Source organism: Hyla sarda, chromosome 12, assembly GCF_029499605.1.
Source record: "Hyla sarda isolate aHylSar1 chromosome 12, aHylSar1.hap1, whole genome shotgun sequence".
In the NCBI taxonomy this organism is placed as follows: Eukaryota; Metazoa; Chordata; class Amphibia; order Anura; family Hylidae; genus Hyla; species Hyla sarda.
In genome coordinates this window covers 70,873,407-70,888,829 of record NC_079200.1, presented here as the reverse complement: position 1 = coordinate 70,888,829, position 15,423 = coordinate 70,873,407, and the positions used below count along the sequence as shown (strand labels likewise).

Genomic DNA, 15,423 nt, shown 5'->3' with positions numbered 1-15,423 from the left:
CCCCCCCCCCCACCCAACCACCATATGGACTTTCGCTGTATGATTCACAGGCTGTTAAAACACTGGTTGCATCAAGACAAAGGAATCAGAGTTCATCTACACAATGCCAGTCTTCCAGATCTTCTCCTCCGGTGCCCCCCCCCCCCCCCCCTTTTTACCTCCCCCACGTGTGGTGCTTCTGCTCAAGGATCCCTATGGACAACGTCAAATCCTTTGCAAGAATAAAATATAATAAAATGAGAAAAAATAATAATAATAATATTAATTTCCCCCTAAAAAGGAGCACGTGACATGCCGCCATGTGCTTGCAAGGCTGGGGTGATGTGATTTATTACAGTGTATGGTGGAGTTAAAAGTTTTGCTCCCTTGTACTTTGGTGCAGGAAATAGCACAGGGAAGTTGCAGGGTGCAGGCATGTGCGATAGCGGGATAAAATATCGCCTCCCTATTCTCCAGCCACGCTGCTGCTCTACATTACTTGTTTCCACCGCATTGTCTATAAGAAGTAAGTAGGCAGGAGGTTGTCTCTTTCTCTATGTCGGCACAGCCGGTTCATTGGTAATGTGATGATTGTCCTGAGGGACATTTGATGGATTAGAGAGCTAAACAGCTCCATTGCAAAGCACCACCTGATCTCAGGCCTGCGTCCCATATAAAGACAGCATGAGTGCTGAGCTCAGCTATTGCTGCCAGATTTCCCCCCTCCCTCCTTTCCTGCTCCCTTCATCTCCTTTCTCTCTCACTCTCTCTCTCTCTCTGCACACTGCAGAAAGTCGGAGCTGTCCAGTGCTGAATGTGAGCCATCGTCCCCGTCTCTTTGAAGACCAGAACCAAACAAAAGCAGACCCTTGTCCAGCTCACCATGCCACGCTCTTTTCTGGTCAAGAAGATAAAACTAGATGACTTTTCATCCAGCGGGATTTCAAATTACCACCACTTTGATGATCCCTGTGTCCTGGGGCAGTCGCTCACCAGCGCCGTGGGAAGCTTGGGAGTCCCTGTTGCTGAAAAGGGTAAGTCAGCACCTTGCGCATGGATGGGAGAGGACGCAGAGGAGGCTTAACACCATATCTACACACTAATATGTTTTCGTAGCTACATCAGCAATCACGCATGGTAGAATTGTCCTATCAGGCTAAAGCTGCCCATATACAGAGAGATTTTATTGCTTCTGACTTTCCGTCACTGTACGGAACTGCTGTCGTACAATGCGATAAAAGTTTTCTCCAGCAAAGTCAGGATGAAGGTTACGTACGCAGCGCGTACATTGCTGCGGTCTATTCTGACTATGTATGATGTTCCCATCCACGTTTCGGTTATTTTTTAAAAAAGGTTCACCCTAGAGAATTTTGTTCCGGTTGTCACCTGTGAATACTATGTATCTGGGAAAAAAATTGTATTGTATATGTTGGGGTGAAGACCTAAGAGTTGGCTGTCACGTTCTTGATGTTGACTTGGGACACATGTAGCTTTGGATCAGACTTTGGATGTATGGGTCTTAACCAGTTATTTTAGCCCTTCTTCACAAATTCCTAAATTCTCCATCATCCTGTGCTCAATAGAAGCAGGTCATATGAAAAAGTTCCCAAGGCAGCCAATGTGAACACAAGCCAGTGTGTTTGATAGATGTGTGGAGCAATGCAGGCCTGGGTGCAGAGCCACATTTCCCTGCTCTCACCTGTAGAATAAGAGCTCCATGAACAATAGTTTCCTTGCATGTATTTGTAGTCGTGAGTGCTCTTTGCTTCTACGAGGACATGGTATAATTCCTGTACTATCAAGCCCTTGATGTCTTTTAGAGAAGTGAATGCCAGAGCCTTCCAGAGGGGAGGACAGAAAGGATGGGGGGAGGGGATCCAGGCTTCCTCCGGGGACCTCATTGTTCTGGAGGCAGCCAAAAGACTCTCTCTAAAGCCCTTTAAGCAGCTCCATCCTGGGAGAATAAGATCTGTTTGGGATTTCGGGGGTATAAGAAAAGACGGTTTCTTTTAAAGCAAATTTACCATTTGGTAGTGATGTGTTTATTAAGGGTTAAGGGATCAGGTAAGGTTCCTGGGGGAGGTTTATATCGAGCACAATAGGGAGATTTTTTGGTATAACCTTGTGCTGTACTTCTTCAACCAAGATGCAACTCGTGGTCCCAGGGCAGGACATCTGCAAGCTAAGCACATCTTGACTTGCATCTATAGCACAATTCCTTGTGTACTATACACAGGAAAAGACACCATCGCAGTAATACGTCTCCAGAAAGAAACCTACTGGAGATATCCACCATACCTTTTTCATAGCTTTCCTTGTGACTCCAAGTCCCCGTATCTTTTATTGAGAGGGCATGCTAGGGCTTGTAGATTCACGATAGTTAAATGCCTATAGGATGTCTTGCGGCTCAGATCAACATTGTGCTCCATAGCCTCCCCCATCATGCAATCACACATCATACATGACAGAATGAGGATGAAGGGCAAATATTCGACTACAAAAAGATAAATGTAGAAAATGAAGGATTCAGGCTCAAAAAGCCCACTTTACAATGTTAAGGTCTTTAACAATAATGGTTACAGTTACCTGTGGAATTATTCACAAATAGAACACCACCATCCTGAACCCTCACACATCATTTGTCTCCAACTTTTCTTCTTTTTCCTGGTTTGAACCTGAGATGCGTCATCTCTGATCTGAGCTCGGGGACTCCTATCAGAATAATATATTTCTAGCTACTTGTAACATACCCCAAATGCAAAAAAATCTATTTTATTTTGTACTTATATAGCGCTGCCATATACCGCATTGCTGTACAAAATATAATTTTTCTATTAAAACCATACACAGACATAGGCCCAGGCTAGGGGACTAGCAATGAAAAGGAACACTTGGTAAAAAGCTATTCAACTACTGGGAAGCAGCATGCTGTCTATGCAGCTGTCAGATAGAGGTCCATGACCTCAGTGCTGCAAGGTGACAGCGACATCCACTACATCCCCAGTGGATCCATAGGCATTTCGCTACATTGTATCCCTGGATCCCAACAAAAGCAACAACACTGTATCTACACACGTCACAACATTCAGCAGATGGGCACCTGACAAGATGCCACTTAAGATCAAACAGGTGTCACCGAGCGTCACACAGAAGGTATTAATGACATAGTCACAAGGGAAAGGTAGCTGGAAGGAAGCGTCTGTCTCAAAGTCACGCTCTTGAAAATAACCTTGCTGTGTGCTTGGAGAGGTGTGAAATATTGCTGAGGAAAGCTGTTTTGTACCTGAACCATGTGACTACACAATCTGCAAATAAGGAGGCTGAAAGATGACGAAGAATAACAAGATGGATAGTCAGGCAGCGGTGATTGTGGTAATGGACTTGTCAATCTTTTCTCCCTTATAAGCGCTGTAGCCCCAAGAAGGTAGACCTTGTATTCCTTGTCTGATGGAAGATGTTGTGGAGGATTATCTGGTGTCACTGAGCACAGCAGCTGCATTTACTATTATTATGTGCAGTCAAGTCGGTCCTAACTGGTGACTATTGTGTCTTTAGGACGTTTGTTTGTGTTTTTCAGGCTTCTTAAAGTGGTCGTCCTGTTATGAAACCCATTTTCACATGTTCAGTAGCAAATTCTGGATGGATACAGAGGGATCCCCTCTTCTATGCAGGATAGAGAAGGGGTACACAGAGCATCTCTCGCGCTAGACGACCAATCTTGTCCTGCTTTACACACGACCTATTCATTTTAATGCACAACGTAATTTGTAATTGACCTTGTGAAGACACTTAGTAACAGAATTCCCCACGAATAATGGTTGATTCCTTGGGGTCCCAGCAGGAGGTCACTCTCCTTAACACCTTTAAGCTCATGGTCATACTTTCTATGATCTTGTTGCTGCTCATCCCTTCTTTTACGTTCTCTGCCATTAGTTGGGTCTTGTCATGGTATGGTCAGAAATTTAAGTTCCAGTTTGGCCATTTGTATTTCGAGGAACATTGGGTTAAATAATTATGAACAAGGCTTAGAAAAATGCATTGAATTACAAGGTATAGAGACTCTAACCATAGACTGAACATGTGCCCGTCACATTAAGTGATTAATGTCACTCCAGTCAGCAGCCCGAAAACCCATTACAGAGCTAGAACCCCTTCCCTAAGCAGAACTGGTGGAGAGGCCTCTTCCCCTGGTGAACATCCCACAGCCTAGATAACTACAGATGCCTGCAGATTTCTACATCTCAGCCCTAAAGTCAATAAATCCTGTAATGACAAAACTAATTACATCTTCCCTTGTTACGAGCATCTGTTGGGTGGTAAAGCTGGAAAAAAAAAATAAACAGGCTTTCATAGCTGCAGTGTTCCTCCAACCTGGACCGACTGAAGCCCTTAGACAATAAGCTGCTGCATTTACCTTCACGTTTAATGCATGAAATGTGCAGGAGCCAAGATTTGTTTGTGGTGAGACTGCTCCACTTATCTGCAATCTTTATCTATTATGGCTGGAGCAGCAGATCTGGGGAAGAGTTACATCCTCTAGAAGCCACCGTGCTGCAGGCCAAGAAGTAAAGATTGTTTTTCCACGTGCTCTGCGGTGTCACCTTGATACAAGGCACATGCATTAAATCTGCAGAGGAGGGGCAGGAGCCGTGTTGAAGGCACATGTATACGTAATGATACATCACTGGCCAACAGTAATAGCCAAACACCAATGCTTGGTTTGTGCAATGCAGACATGTGGTCTACAGAAGAGCTTCATCTCAGACAAAACGCTAGCAAGATGTATCAAAATAACGCACTGGAGACAGGCACAGGACAGACTGCACTGTATAGGAGTGTGTGCAGGAGCTGGAACACTAGAGAAAAACAAGAGGACAGCATATCCGAGACTCCTGACCCCAGCTAATGCTCACATTAAATGGAATATTGACTGCGCGCTAATGGTTTAAGAGGTCCGAGAAGTTAAAGGGTCACAATGCCCGGCGCTGCACAGTCAGAAATGTAGGTTAATGTTGCATTGCTTCCCTGACAGTAAGAATGGGAATCGAAGGGGGACACTTAAAACATTGCCAGGGTCTGTATTAGAGAATACAAGTATGGGAACAGCAATGGGGTAATGTGTATCTCAGCAGAGATCATCCTTCCATGCCGAGCTGGAGAAGGGCTCATCCTGCGGATCAATAGATCACAGTTATTGACAGAAGAGTTCGGTAAATAATGTCACAGCCGGCCTGACAGAGGGAACAGGTGTCATAAACTTGTGGCTGAAGGAGCATTATATTAGTAGAGAATATGTGCTTATACATACAGCTGTACTGCACTAGAATATATGTATATAGGGTGTTACCTACAGGAACACAGTATGAAGAAAACATTGCACCATGTGTATCTCATATGTATCTATCAATCTCATCTATCTATTTATTTAATCTAACTATTTCATATCTATCTTCTATCTATCTATATATTTATCTTATATCTATCTATCTCATATCTATTCATTTATTAATTCATGTATCTATCTCTCTATTTATCTATCTTATATTTATCTTCTATCTATCTTATACAGTGATCCCTCCACATACGATAGTAATTCGTTCCAAATGAACCATCGTTACTTGGATCCATCGTATGTTGAGGGATCGGTGTAATAGTAATATAGAATGTTATATTCACGTGTCCCCGCCACTCCAGACTGTCACCGCTGCCCTGGATCGTCGCTCCCCATCACCGTCATCACATCCCCGGGACGTCCCCGCCGCTCCGGAACCATCACCGCTGCCCTGGATCGTCACTCTCCATCGCCATCATCACGTCGTTGTGCACGCTGCGCCTATTGGATGACAGGCCAGCATGCGCGGCAACGTGATGATGACGAAGGAGAGCGAAGGCTATGCAGCGGAGCCTGTAGAGGACAGTCCAGAGCGGTGCGGTGGGAACAAGTGAGTGACACTCACCAGAGCACACAGGGCACCGTAAACGGCTATCCGGTGGCAGCTGAAGCAGTCGGCGCTGCCGGACAGCCGTTTATGTGATGGCCCCGACATACAAAAGCATCGTATGTTGATGCTGCCTTCAACATGCGATGGCCTCTGAGAGGTCATCGTATGTTGAAATTGTCATATGTCGGGGCCATCGCAGGTCGGGGGATCACTGTATCTATCTATCTTATATCTTTATATCTCCTATCTATTACTATCTATCTACACAAGCAGTAGAATGCAGCAGCACACTGGTAGCACAAAGATATATATGAAATCTGAACGGCTATAGTGCTATAATGAAAAATGAAAATTGAGGTTCACCACGATAAGGTGACCTCATTGGGACGGACCCTACACTATGAATATGCCTCTGATCAGTCAGTTACCAGGCTTGTAAGGTCTGGGACATTCAGCACCTTTTAAAATGGGTGGGGTACAGGAGCCATCTATCTATCTCATATCTATCTATAATAATAAGTATTGGGGGTCTGCTATTTTGTGGCTGGACTGGGTTTCATTGAATATGTCCCACACTATAAATGTAGATTGAAAAATACATCATTTTTAGGACTGCTATTACTTTTATCGAATAAGACATTGACTTCATCACAATCCTATACTTACAGCAACAGCAGATGCCTTCATGATAAATGACATCACTAAGTATGGTGGAGTCACTAGGTAAATATAATGATACACTCACTTTAAGTCAATGCCTTGTCTTGTAAAAAAAAATAAAAAAAAGTGTTCGAGATCTTCAAAGTAACGCTATGATTTTAAAGATCTGACACTTGCTATCTATAATTCACTTGAACTCTATAGTGCCGATATATTCAGCCATGCTATACACAGAATATATCCACATACTTTAGTTTATAATCTAGTTTCTCACACACAACCTGAAGTCGACTCCCATCCCAGGGATAAATAAGTAGTCATTAAAGGGGTGATCCAGAATTACAAAAACTTAGCTGCTTTCTTCTAAAAATAGCGCCACCGCTGTCCTCAGCCTGTGTGTGATATTACAACTCGGCTCCATTCACTTTAGTGGAACTGAGCTGCAATACCACCCACAACCTATAGCAGTGTTTCCCAACCAGACTGCCTCCAGCTGTTGCAAAACTACAACTCCCAGCATGTGCGGACAACCTTTGGCTGTCCAGGCATGCGGGGAATTGTAGTTTTGCTACAGCTGGAGCCACCTTGGTTGGGAAACTTTGACCTATGGACAGGCGTAGTGCTGTTTTGTTACACAAACTCAGCTTTTTTGTTTCTTTATAATCCTGGAATATCCCTTTAAAGATAAATCTACATGTCCCACCAGGGGAAGCTCACTGCATAGTGTGTTATTACTGAGTACAACGTATAGCGTCTGCAGTAAGCCCCTTAAAGCGACGGCAGCTAATGGTCAGCATGTTATCATGCAATTATGTCTATGAAGGGGATTTGGTGCTCTGTATCAGACCATTATAAAAATATATTGTCAAACTAAGCAACAAGGAAGTGGGATCTAGATAGACGGGCATTGGTTTATTTCTTTATTTCGTTGTGTGCAATGTAATAAAAATGTAATGTTTACTGTCATGATTGTAAGCAAAACTAGGTCAAAATAAAGCAAGAAATGAAGGCAAATGTACATGTTTCCTAAGGACAGATGGGAGATCTGGGTTGTAAGAAATAACGTATATTGATGCAGAACATATGTGCATTTTGATCCTATTGATTTAAATGGAAATCCTAAGTTTTCCTTGTTGTTTGCTGCTGATACATAGAAAGCCTGCAGAGCCTCATAAGGGCACGAAACCAAATCCTTCCTCTTGTCCCAATTCTCTTGACACTTCAGTAAAGTAATAGAGGTAATATGAGGCCTCCTTATGTAACAGAAAACATGATGATGTCAGTGTAAAATGAAGTGGGGATTTTTTTTATGGTAAGCACTGCGGGGTGCGCTCACTGCACCTACTATTCTGCTTACAAATCCACTGCTGCTCTGTGCTATGAATTATTCACATACTGTATGCTGACCTGTCCTGAACCCAAGAGATAACGTCAGATGCGTAAACTCAACAGCACGGAACAGAGAAAATCTGATTACAGACATAATGAAACATTGTGTATTAATAGCTTACATTGTTACATTAGCATACACCAGAGTCAGCGTGTCATTGTCCTATCCCCAAGTGTCAGTTTATCATCGTCCTGCTCCCCAAGTAGCAGCTCCCTTGTCTTATCCCTAAGTATCAGTGGGTCATTGTCCTGCTGCCCAGGTGTCATTGTGTCATTGTTTTGTACCCCAAGTGCCAGTGTGTCTATACCCTATCACCCTAATCATCAGCATGTCATTATCCTGTACCCCAAGTGCCAGTGTCATTATCCTGTACCCCAAGTGTCAGTGTCATTATCCTGTACCACAAGTGTCAGTGTCATTATCCTGTACCCCAAGTGCCAGTGTCATTATCCTGTACCCCAAGTGTCAGTGTCATTATCCTGTACCCCAAGTGACAGTGTCATTATCCTGTACCCCAAGTGTCAGTGTCATTATCCGGTACCCCAAGTGTCAGTGTCATTATCCTGTACCCCAAGTGCCAGTGTCATTATCCTGTACCCCAAGTGTCAGTGTCATTATCCTGTACCCCAAGTGACAGTGTCATTATCCTGTACCCCAAGTGTCAGTGTCATTATCCTGTACCCCAAGTGTCAGTGTCATTATCCTGTACCCCGAGTGTCAGTGTCATTATCCTGTACCCCGAGTGTCAGTGTCATTATCCTGTACCCCAAGTGTCAGTGTGTCATTATACTGTACCCCAAGTGTCAGTGTCATTATGCTGTTCCCCAAGTGTCAGTGTCATTATCATGTACCCCAAGTGTCAGTGTCATTATCCTGTATCCCAAGTGTCAGTGTCATTATACTGTACCCCAAGTGTCAGTGTCATTATGCTGTTCCCCAAGTGTCAGTGTCATTATCATGTACCCCAAGTGTCAGTGTCATTATCCTGTATCCCAAGTGTCAGTGTCATTATCCTATACCCCAAGTGTCAGTGCCATTATCCTGTACCCCAAGTGTCAGTGTCATTATGCTGTACCCCAAGTGGCAGTGCCATTATCCTGTACCCCAAGTGTCAGTGTTATTATCCTGTACCCCAGTGTTATTATCCTGTCAGAATGTCATTATCCTGTACCCCAAGTTTCAGTGTGTCATTATCCTGTACCCCAAGTATCAATGTGTTATAATCCTGTAACACAAGTGTCAACGTGTCATTATATAGAACCCCAAGCATCAGTGTGTCAGTGTCATCCTGTACCCCAAGTGTCAGTGTCATTATCCTGTACCCCAAGTGTCAGTGTCATCCTGTACCCCAAGTGTCAGTGTCATCATCCTGTACCCCAAGTGTCAGTGTCATCATCCTGTACCCCAAGTGTCAGTGTGTCATTATCCTGTCCCCCAAGTGTCAGTGTGTTATTATCCTGTGCATCAGTGTGTCATTGTCCTCTTCCCCAAATGTACCCCTGCCCTTGGATCCCAAGTATCATTCTGTAGGATGTGTATATTTCATTGTACTGTATTTTTCGAGCACAAGAGACATGTCCCTGACTGTAATATAATGTACAGGGGAAAGCAATGTGGAGAATGAATGATGTTTCTGAAGGTAAATCTTTATTTTATTATGTCCCCCTTACAGGTTACGTTGAGCATTGTATTACATCATCTGATTACGAAGACGGGAAGAAAAGTGGAAGCAAATTTTCCTCATCTGAAACTGACTACACACCAACTCACGATGACTACAGTGAGCCTGACAGCCCACAGTCCAGTCTCTCAGCCGGGTATTTTAGTGGAGAAGCAGCAGTCACAGACAGCTACTCAATAGATGCTTTTTTTATTACCGATGGCCGATCAAGACGAAGTGGCGAGAACCGTGGAAGTCAGCGTCATACGTGTAGTGAATGCGGTAAAACCTATGCCACCTCTTCCAACCTCAGTCGGCACAAGCAAACTCACAGGAGCCTGGACAGTAAGATGGCAAGGAAATGCCCAACCTGTGGCAAAACATATGTATCCATGCCAGCCTTGGCCATGCATCTTCTGACGCACAACCTGAAACATAAGTGCGATGTATGTGGGAAGGCTTTCAGCCGGCCCTGGTTGCTACAAGGCCATATGCGTTCCCATACTGGTGAAAAGCCTTTTGGTTGCGCCCACTGCGGTAAAGCCTTTGCTGACCGATCTAACCTTCGTGCACACATGCAGACGCACTCGGCCTTTAAGCACTACAAGTGCAAGCGGTGTGAAAAAACCTTTGCTCTCAAGTCGTATCTCAACAAGCATTACGAGTCAGCTTGCTTCAAGGGCTCGGAGCATGAGTGCACCGTCCAAAGCTAAAGCAAGGTGCATAGTGTAAAACTTTATACAACTAAACATGGCACAAACCACTGTGCTCTCCCGCCCTCCTCGATGGCACAAGGCACCAGAAACTGAAAATAAATAAAAAAAATCAGGGTACTTGGCATATAACCGTGTTAGATTAGGTTGCACTTTACCGCCATCTACAAGAGCACCATATTTGACCTTGCTTTTCCGGACCACATCACACATTGCTCTTTCTTATTTAAGTTTATTTATTTTAAGCCGTGCAATATAAATTTCACACTTTTTTCTTAAAAGAGACTTACTTACTCTCCACTCAAGCTCTTAAAGAATTCTAATGTGCAAAGCCAAGCTTTCTTAAGATGAACCACATGAAATGTGAACGTGTCATTAGAACTAAACTGGACTGAACTGAATGGAGAGGCTCGTTATTGCTCAGCCTCAGGTGCCATTTATCTGTCTTGCATCATATATATTTTTTGGGATGTGCGTAGTTATTTTTTCCAAAAACTTTGTGCCACGCTTCTTCTAATTTTCATGTATAAAGCATAAAGGATCCTAGCCGTGAATGCACAAAAAAGTTTCTTGCAGGCTAAGCAGCAAACGCATGAATGTCCCACATTAGTTCTTCCTAATGGCGCCAATCCTGACTGGCTGTGTATAAAGGCAGTAAGATTTCCTCCAGTGTCTTGTTTTAATAGTTGGAAGCACATATGTACAGCAAAAAAACAGGCAAAGTAGTGCCAATATTTATATAGCAAAGGGAGTCTAAAAGAAATGGCACCCAACTCCAGTTAACTTGTCGCAGATTCCCGCGAAACAGTGTTACCTCTAGTGTTTTCTAAAGCAATGAGAATATGCACTATATTTGGATGACTGATACACGTATTTATTACCCACCCTGCATTACGAAAGGGTCATTTCACTGAGCATTGTGACTACTCTAACTTATTACGCTCTGCATCATGATGCCACCTCCACCTTTGCGTGAAGGCGAATGTTTGAAGCGATTGTTACGATGAACTGCTTATTGAAGTAATGTAATTTATACAAGGTGTTATTTATACTATTTATTTGCCAATTTACTTTTCTTAATAACTTTGATTTTGTGGCTGCAAATAACTGGATAGAATGTGGTGGAATATGGAGAGACGGAACGGTCAATGTTTACAGGCGAACGTTACAAGTGACAGGCACGTTTCAGCGCATTCGACTGTCTTCCTCCTGAGCTCTGCTAAAAACAGAAAGTATTCTTCAGGCCCACAAATACGATCAAGCATCCGGGAGATCCTGGACGATCCTGGAATAGCCTATGCAATTTCTCATTGACTTTTTACCTCATGACGACTCAAAGGAAGCCTATATATATCTATATATCTCCCGCCACTGGTAGCTCTGGGACTTTTGTCAACGCTTGTACTTTCTGACTGCTGTTCGGTCATCTTTGAGCCACAGATTCTGCATTGCATTTCATTAGCTAGGGTCCAGGCTGGTTTAGCGGCATGCTTGAGGTTTGTTACATCTGCTAAGGAAGCCTGGGTATCCAAAAAATCATCGAGATGATTTCTACAACAAAAAAATGGACGTTTATTGAAGTTTACAGAGTTATGTACCAATAAGTGACAGAATAAGCCTTGCAGCAATCTTATGCATAAACAGCACTTGTAGTGGGGACGCTGGTCCATCTTATATAATGCAGTATTAATACACATCAAACATTGCAATGCAGAATTTTAACCAACAACAGCTGATTTTGCAAGTCTTGCCTTGCTTTTCGACAGACCGACTTATATCATACAATACAGAGGGAGCAAGGAACATTTTCTCACAATGCTTGCTGGGATAACTCTTTAGAGTCTCTTCCACTTTCCTGCATGCCCAACTATAACAAGCCTTGAGTTCATAGATAATAGTAGCCTTATTTGCATCATCAGTGTTATTGCTTTGCAAGGGAGAATGTATCAATAGTTACAAAGAAAATCATGGCCTTAGATATATGATGTACACAAAGCATGGGATATCAATTCTCGGCTGCCAATAATCACAACAGGAACAGGTAATAAATCAGGGCAATGGAACATCAATGTGACTATAATATGTACAAAGCCATGAAAAGACCAATAATGGCAGCTGAAGACTACCTACACTGCAGATGGACCGAGCTGGGGGGTTGGCTCCATAAAGCTCAAAATGTCCTATTATTAAAGGCAAACTCCTATCAAAAGGAGTCTTCCATGTACACATGACCACTCATTGTAGCTGAACATGCATGTGTTCTGAATGGAGAGAGGGGGGAATGCCCCTGCCAGGACCCTGTGCCACCCCCTCCCCTTCACACTCCGGTTTTCCCTCTAGACGTCTCTGTCCCGGCAGACATTTCTACCCTCCAGACTTTTCTGTCCCCCTCCAGACACCTGTCCCATCTAGACTCCTCTATCTCCCTAAAACCAGTCTGCCTCTTTAGACTTCTCTGTCACCTCTGTCACCCTCCAGACTCCTCTGCCCTCAAAAACTATTCTGTCCCCACAAAACCCTCTCTGCATCCCCAAGACTTTTCTGCATCCCCAGGAATCCTCAGTTCCTTCCAAACTCCTCTGCCATCCCAAGACCCCTCTGTCTCTCTAAAGATTCCTCTGATGGTGGCTTCTCTTCCCCTGGAAACAAAAGGAAGGGGGAATGTTTTAATAATGACGCAAATGTCAGGGGGTCCCCATACACATTAAAGTGGTACTCCACTGGAAAACATTTATTTTGCTGGTGCCAGAAAGTTAAACAGATTTGTAAATTGCTTCTATTTAAAACATCTTAATCCTTGCAATACTTATCAGCTGCTGTATGTTCCAGGGGAAGTTCTTTTCTTTTTGAATTTCCTTTTTGTCTGACCACAGTGCTCTCTGCTGACACCTCTGTAGATTTTAGGAACTGTCCAGAGTAGGAGCAAATCCCCATAGCAAACCTCTCCTGCTGCGGTCAGTTCCTAAAATGGACAGAGGTGTCAGCAGAGAGCACTGTGGTCATACATAAAGGAAATTTAAAAAGTAAAGAACTTCCTGTGGAGCAAACAGCAGCTGATAAGTACTGGAAAGATTACGATAAAAAAAAAAAAAAAAAAGGAATTTAAAAATCTGTTTAACTTTCTGGCACCATTTGATTTAAAAAAAATAATGTTTTCCAGGGGAAGACCCCTTTAAATGGATGTCTGGTCCCATCAGATTGGTAGTTCAGAAGACATTAATGTAATAGGTATGGTCACCTTAAATTTGGGCAACAAGAAATGCAGTAGGTGACAACATCAGAGTCCTCATTCCTATTTGATCATTGTCAGAAATGGATTATAAATGACCAGCACTTACCCCCTGTAGGGAGCACAGCCACCAGTACCCAACACTGGAGTCAGCAATAAAAGGTAAATATAGCAAAATAGTTCAAAAGTAGGCAATAAGTGGCATTCAGTCTCTCAGAATTAAGTAAAGTTTAGAATTTAACTTTCTAGAAATAGGATTGGCCACCGCTATATACTAGGCCATAGGTAACGCTGGTCATCAAGAGCCATGAATTCTAACTGACCGACCCAGGACTAATACTTGAGGGTTTTTTATCTTCTTGATCAGCATTGTACATTGCATGAAGTCTTGCTAGATATCTAATACCTGCTGTATACAGAAGTCTTTAGTGATTACTATCTCTGCAATCCTCTAGGTCAGAAACATACAGGGGCTTGGAACTTGCAATATTGTCTGACATCTATCAAAAATCCTGATGAAAGCAAAAATGTGCTAAGCGGGAGGTAACCCTATAACTAAAAATGGGAGCTCTTGTTAGTTTATGGTAGCCGACCCCCGAATCATAGGACGGTAGAGCATGGAGCATGTTTGAACCCACTACCCATCTATGCAAGAGGGAAAGGCACATCACCTTAGGCTGGTTCCCCTCGCACATGTATATGTGTTGTTGTCCATGTTGGGAGCCCTATGCAGGTCAAGAAAGGAGGATAAAGCTAATCCAAGCCTCTTCTCCCCCCCCCCCCCCCCCCCACAGGCCGCAGACCTGAACATATGACCTTTCTTTCCGATGATTTATTCAGGCTGCTTGTGTTAGGGTGACTGTAGATGTAATGACAATCATTACAGTTACCATTAATGATCATTGTTATGTCTATGGCTCTAGAACAATCGGTTCTGACTGATCATTAAGGACTTGTTTAATGTCTTTCTTTTCTCTGTTAAAAGCTACAACCCGCGAGTTTGCAGCAATGCACATAAACCTTATTGACAACAGTGGGAACAATGTTTCCATTATGGCAAATACCTTTTGCATGTATTCACCCCCACCCTCCCCTGGCAGATCTTTAGCTTTAGCTGCATTAGTTCTAAGGCAATGTCTTGCTGCTGAATCAAAGTGCAGAATCTTAACCTGTTAGCACAAGCGCTCCTCCATGTTCATCTCAGCCCGCACATTTCACAAGACCCAGCGTGCTGGCACCAGAATGGGTTAACTTCGCCTACTATGTTATTAGAGTAGATTATGCAAAAAAAAAAAAACCCTGACTAATTCTAATCGACTTCATTTCATCAAGAGATGTGCATTTGCAAACTGATGGCACAGCCACAGCCGTCACACTTTTAGCTGCCTTCTGATCCCGTATGCCGCATTTTTACCTGTAGACATAGGACACCTGCCCTTCTTTCGTATTTATACTGTACATAGAAAGATACAGCAATAATTTTAAATGCATGTCAGAGTTTTGGTTCTCCAAAAATAAAAGGTTTCTTTTTTTAGTAACTGATGCTGTTAAAGCCGGTTCTACTTGTCACCTTTTACTGTATTAATTCTCATGCAATTCAGGGAAATTAAAGAGTTTATGATTCAATAGATCCGTCTTGTTGTGGTTGGGTTCTTTTCATTGTTCTCCTATGATATCATTGCTCCGGACGCGGACGGTAAACACGCACTTTCTTGCACCTGTCCTTCCTGTTTAGATAATTGGGGGTTGGGAATATGAAGTTAGACACAGACTCCTTTAAGACCTGAATTTACATGACAAAGACTTCCGCATATGGTGGTCTGTCTACAGTAGGGTGAGCCCATGCTCGG

General features: G+C 43.2%; 1 protein-coding gene across 1 annotated transcript; it reads left to right on the top strand.

The window, feature by feature from the left end:
* The first annotated feature begins 208 nt into the window (after nt 1–208).
* SCRT2 (scratch family transcriptional repressor 2) lies at nt 209–15,201 on the top strand. Its single transcript, XM_056547749.1, has 2 exons — nt 209–1,013; nt 9,644–15,201. The coding sequence occupies exons 1-2, from the start codon at nt 863–865 to the stop codon at nt 10,342–10,344; spliced, it is 852 nt and encodes a 283-aa protein (XP_056403724.1). The 5' UTR covers nt 209–862; the 3' UTR covers nt 10,345–15,201.
* The last annotated feature ends 222 nt before the right edge of the window (nt 15,202–15,423 follow it).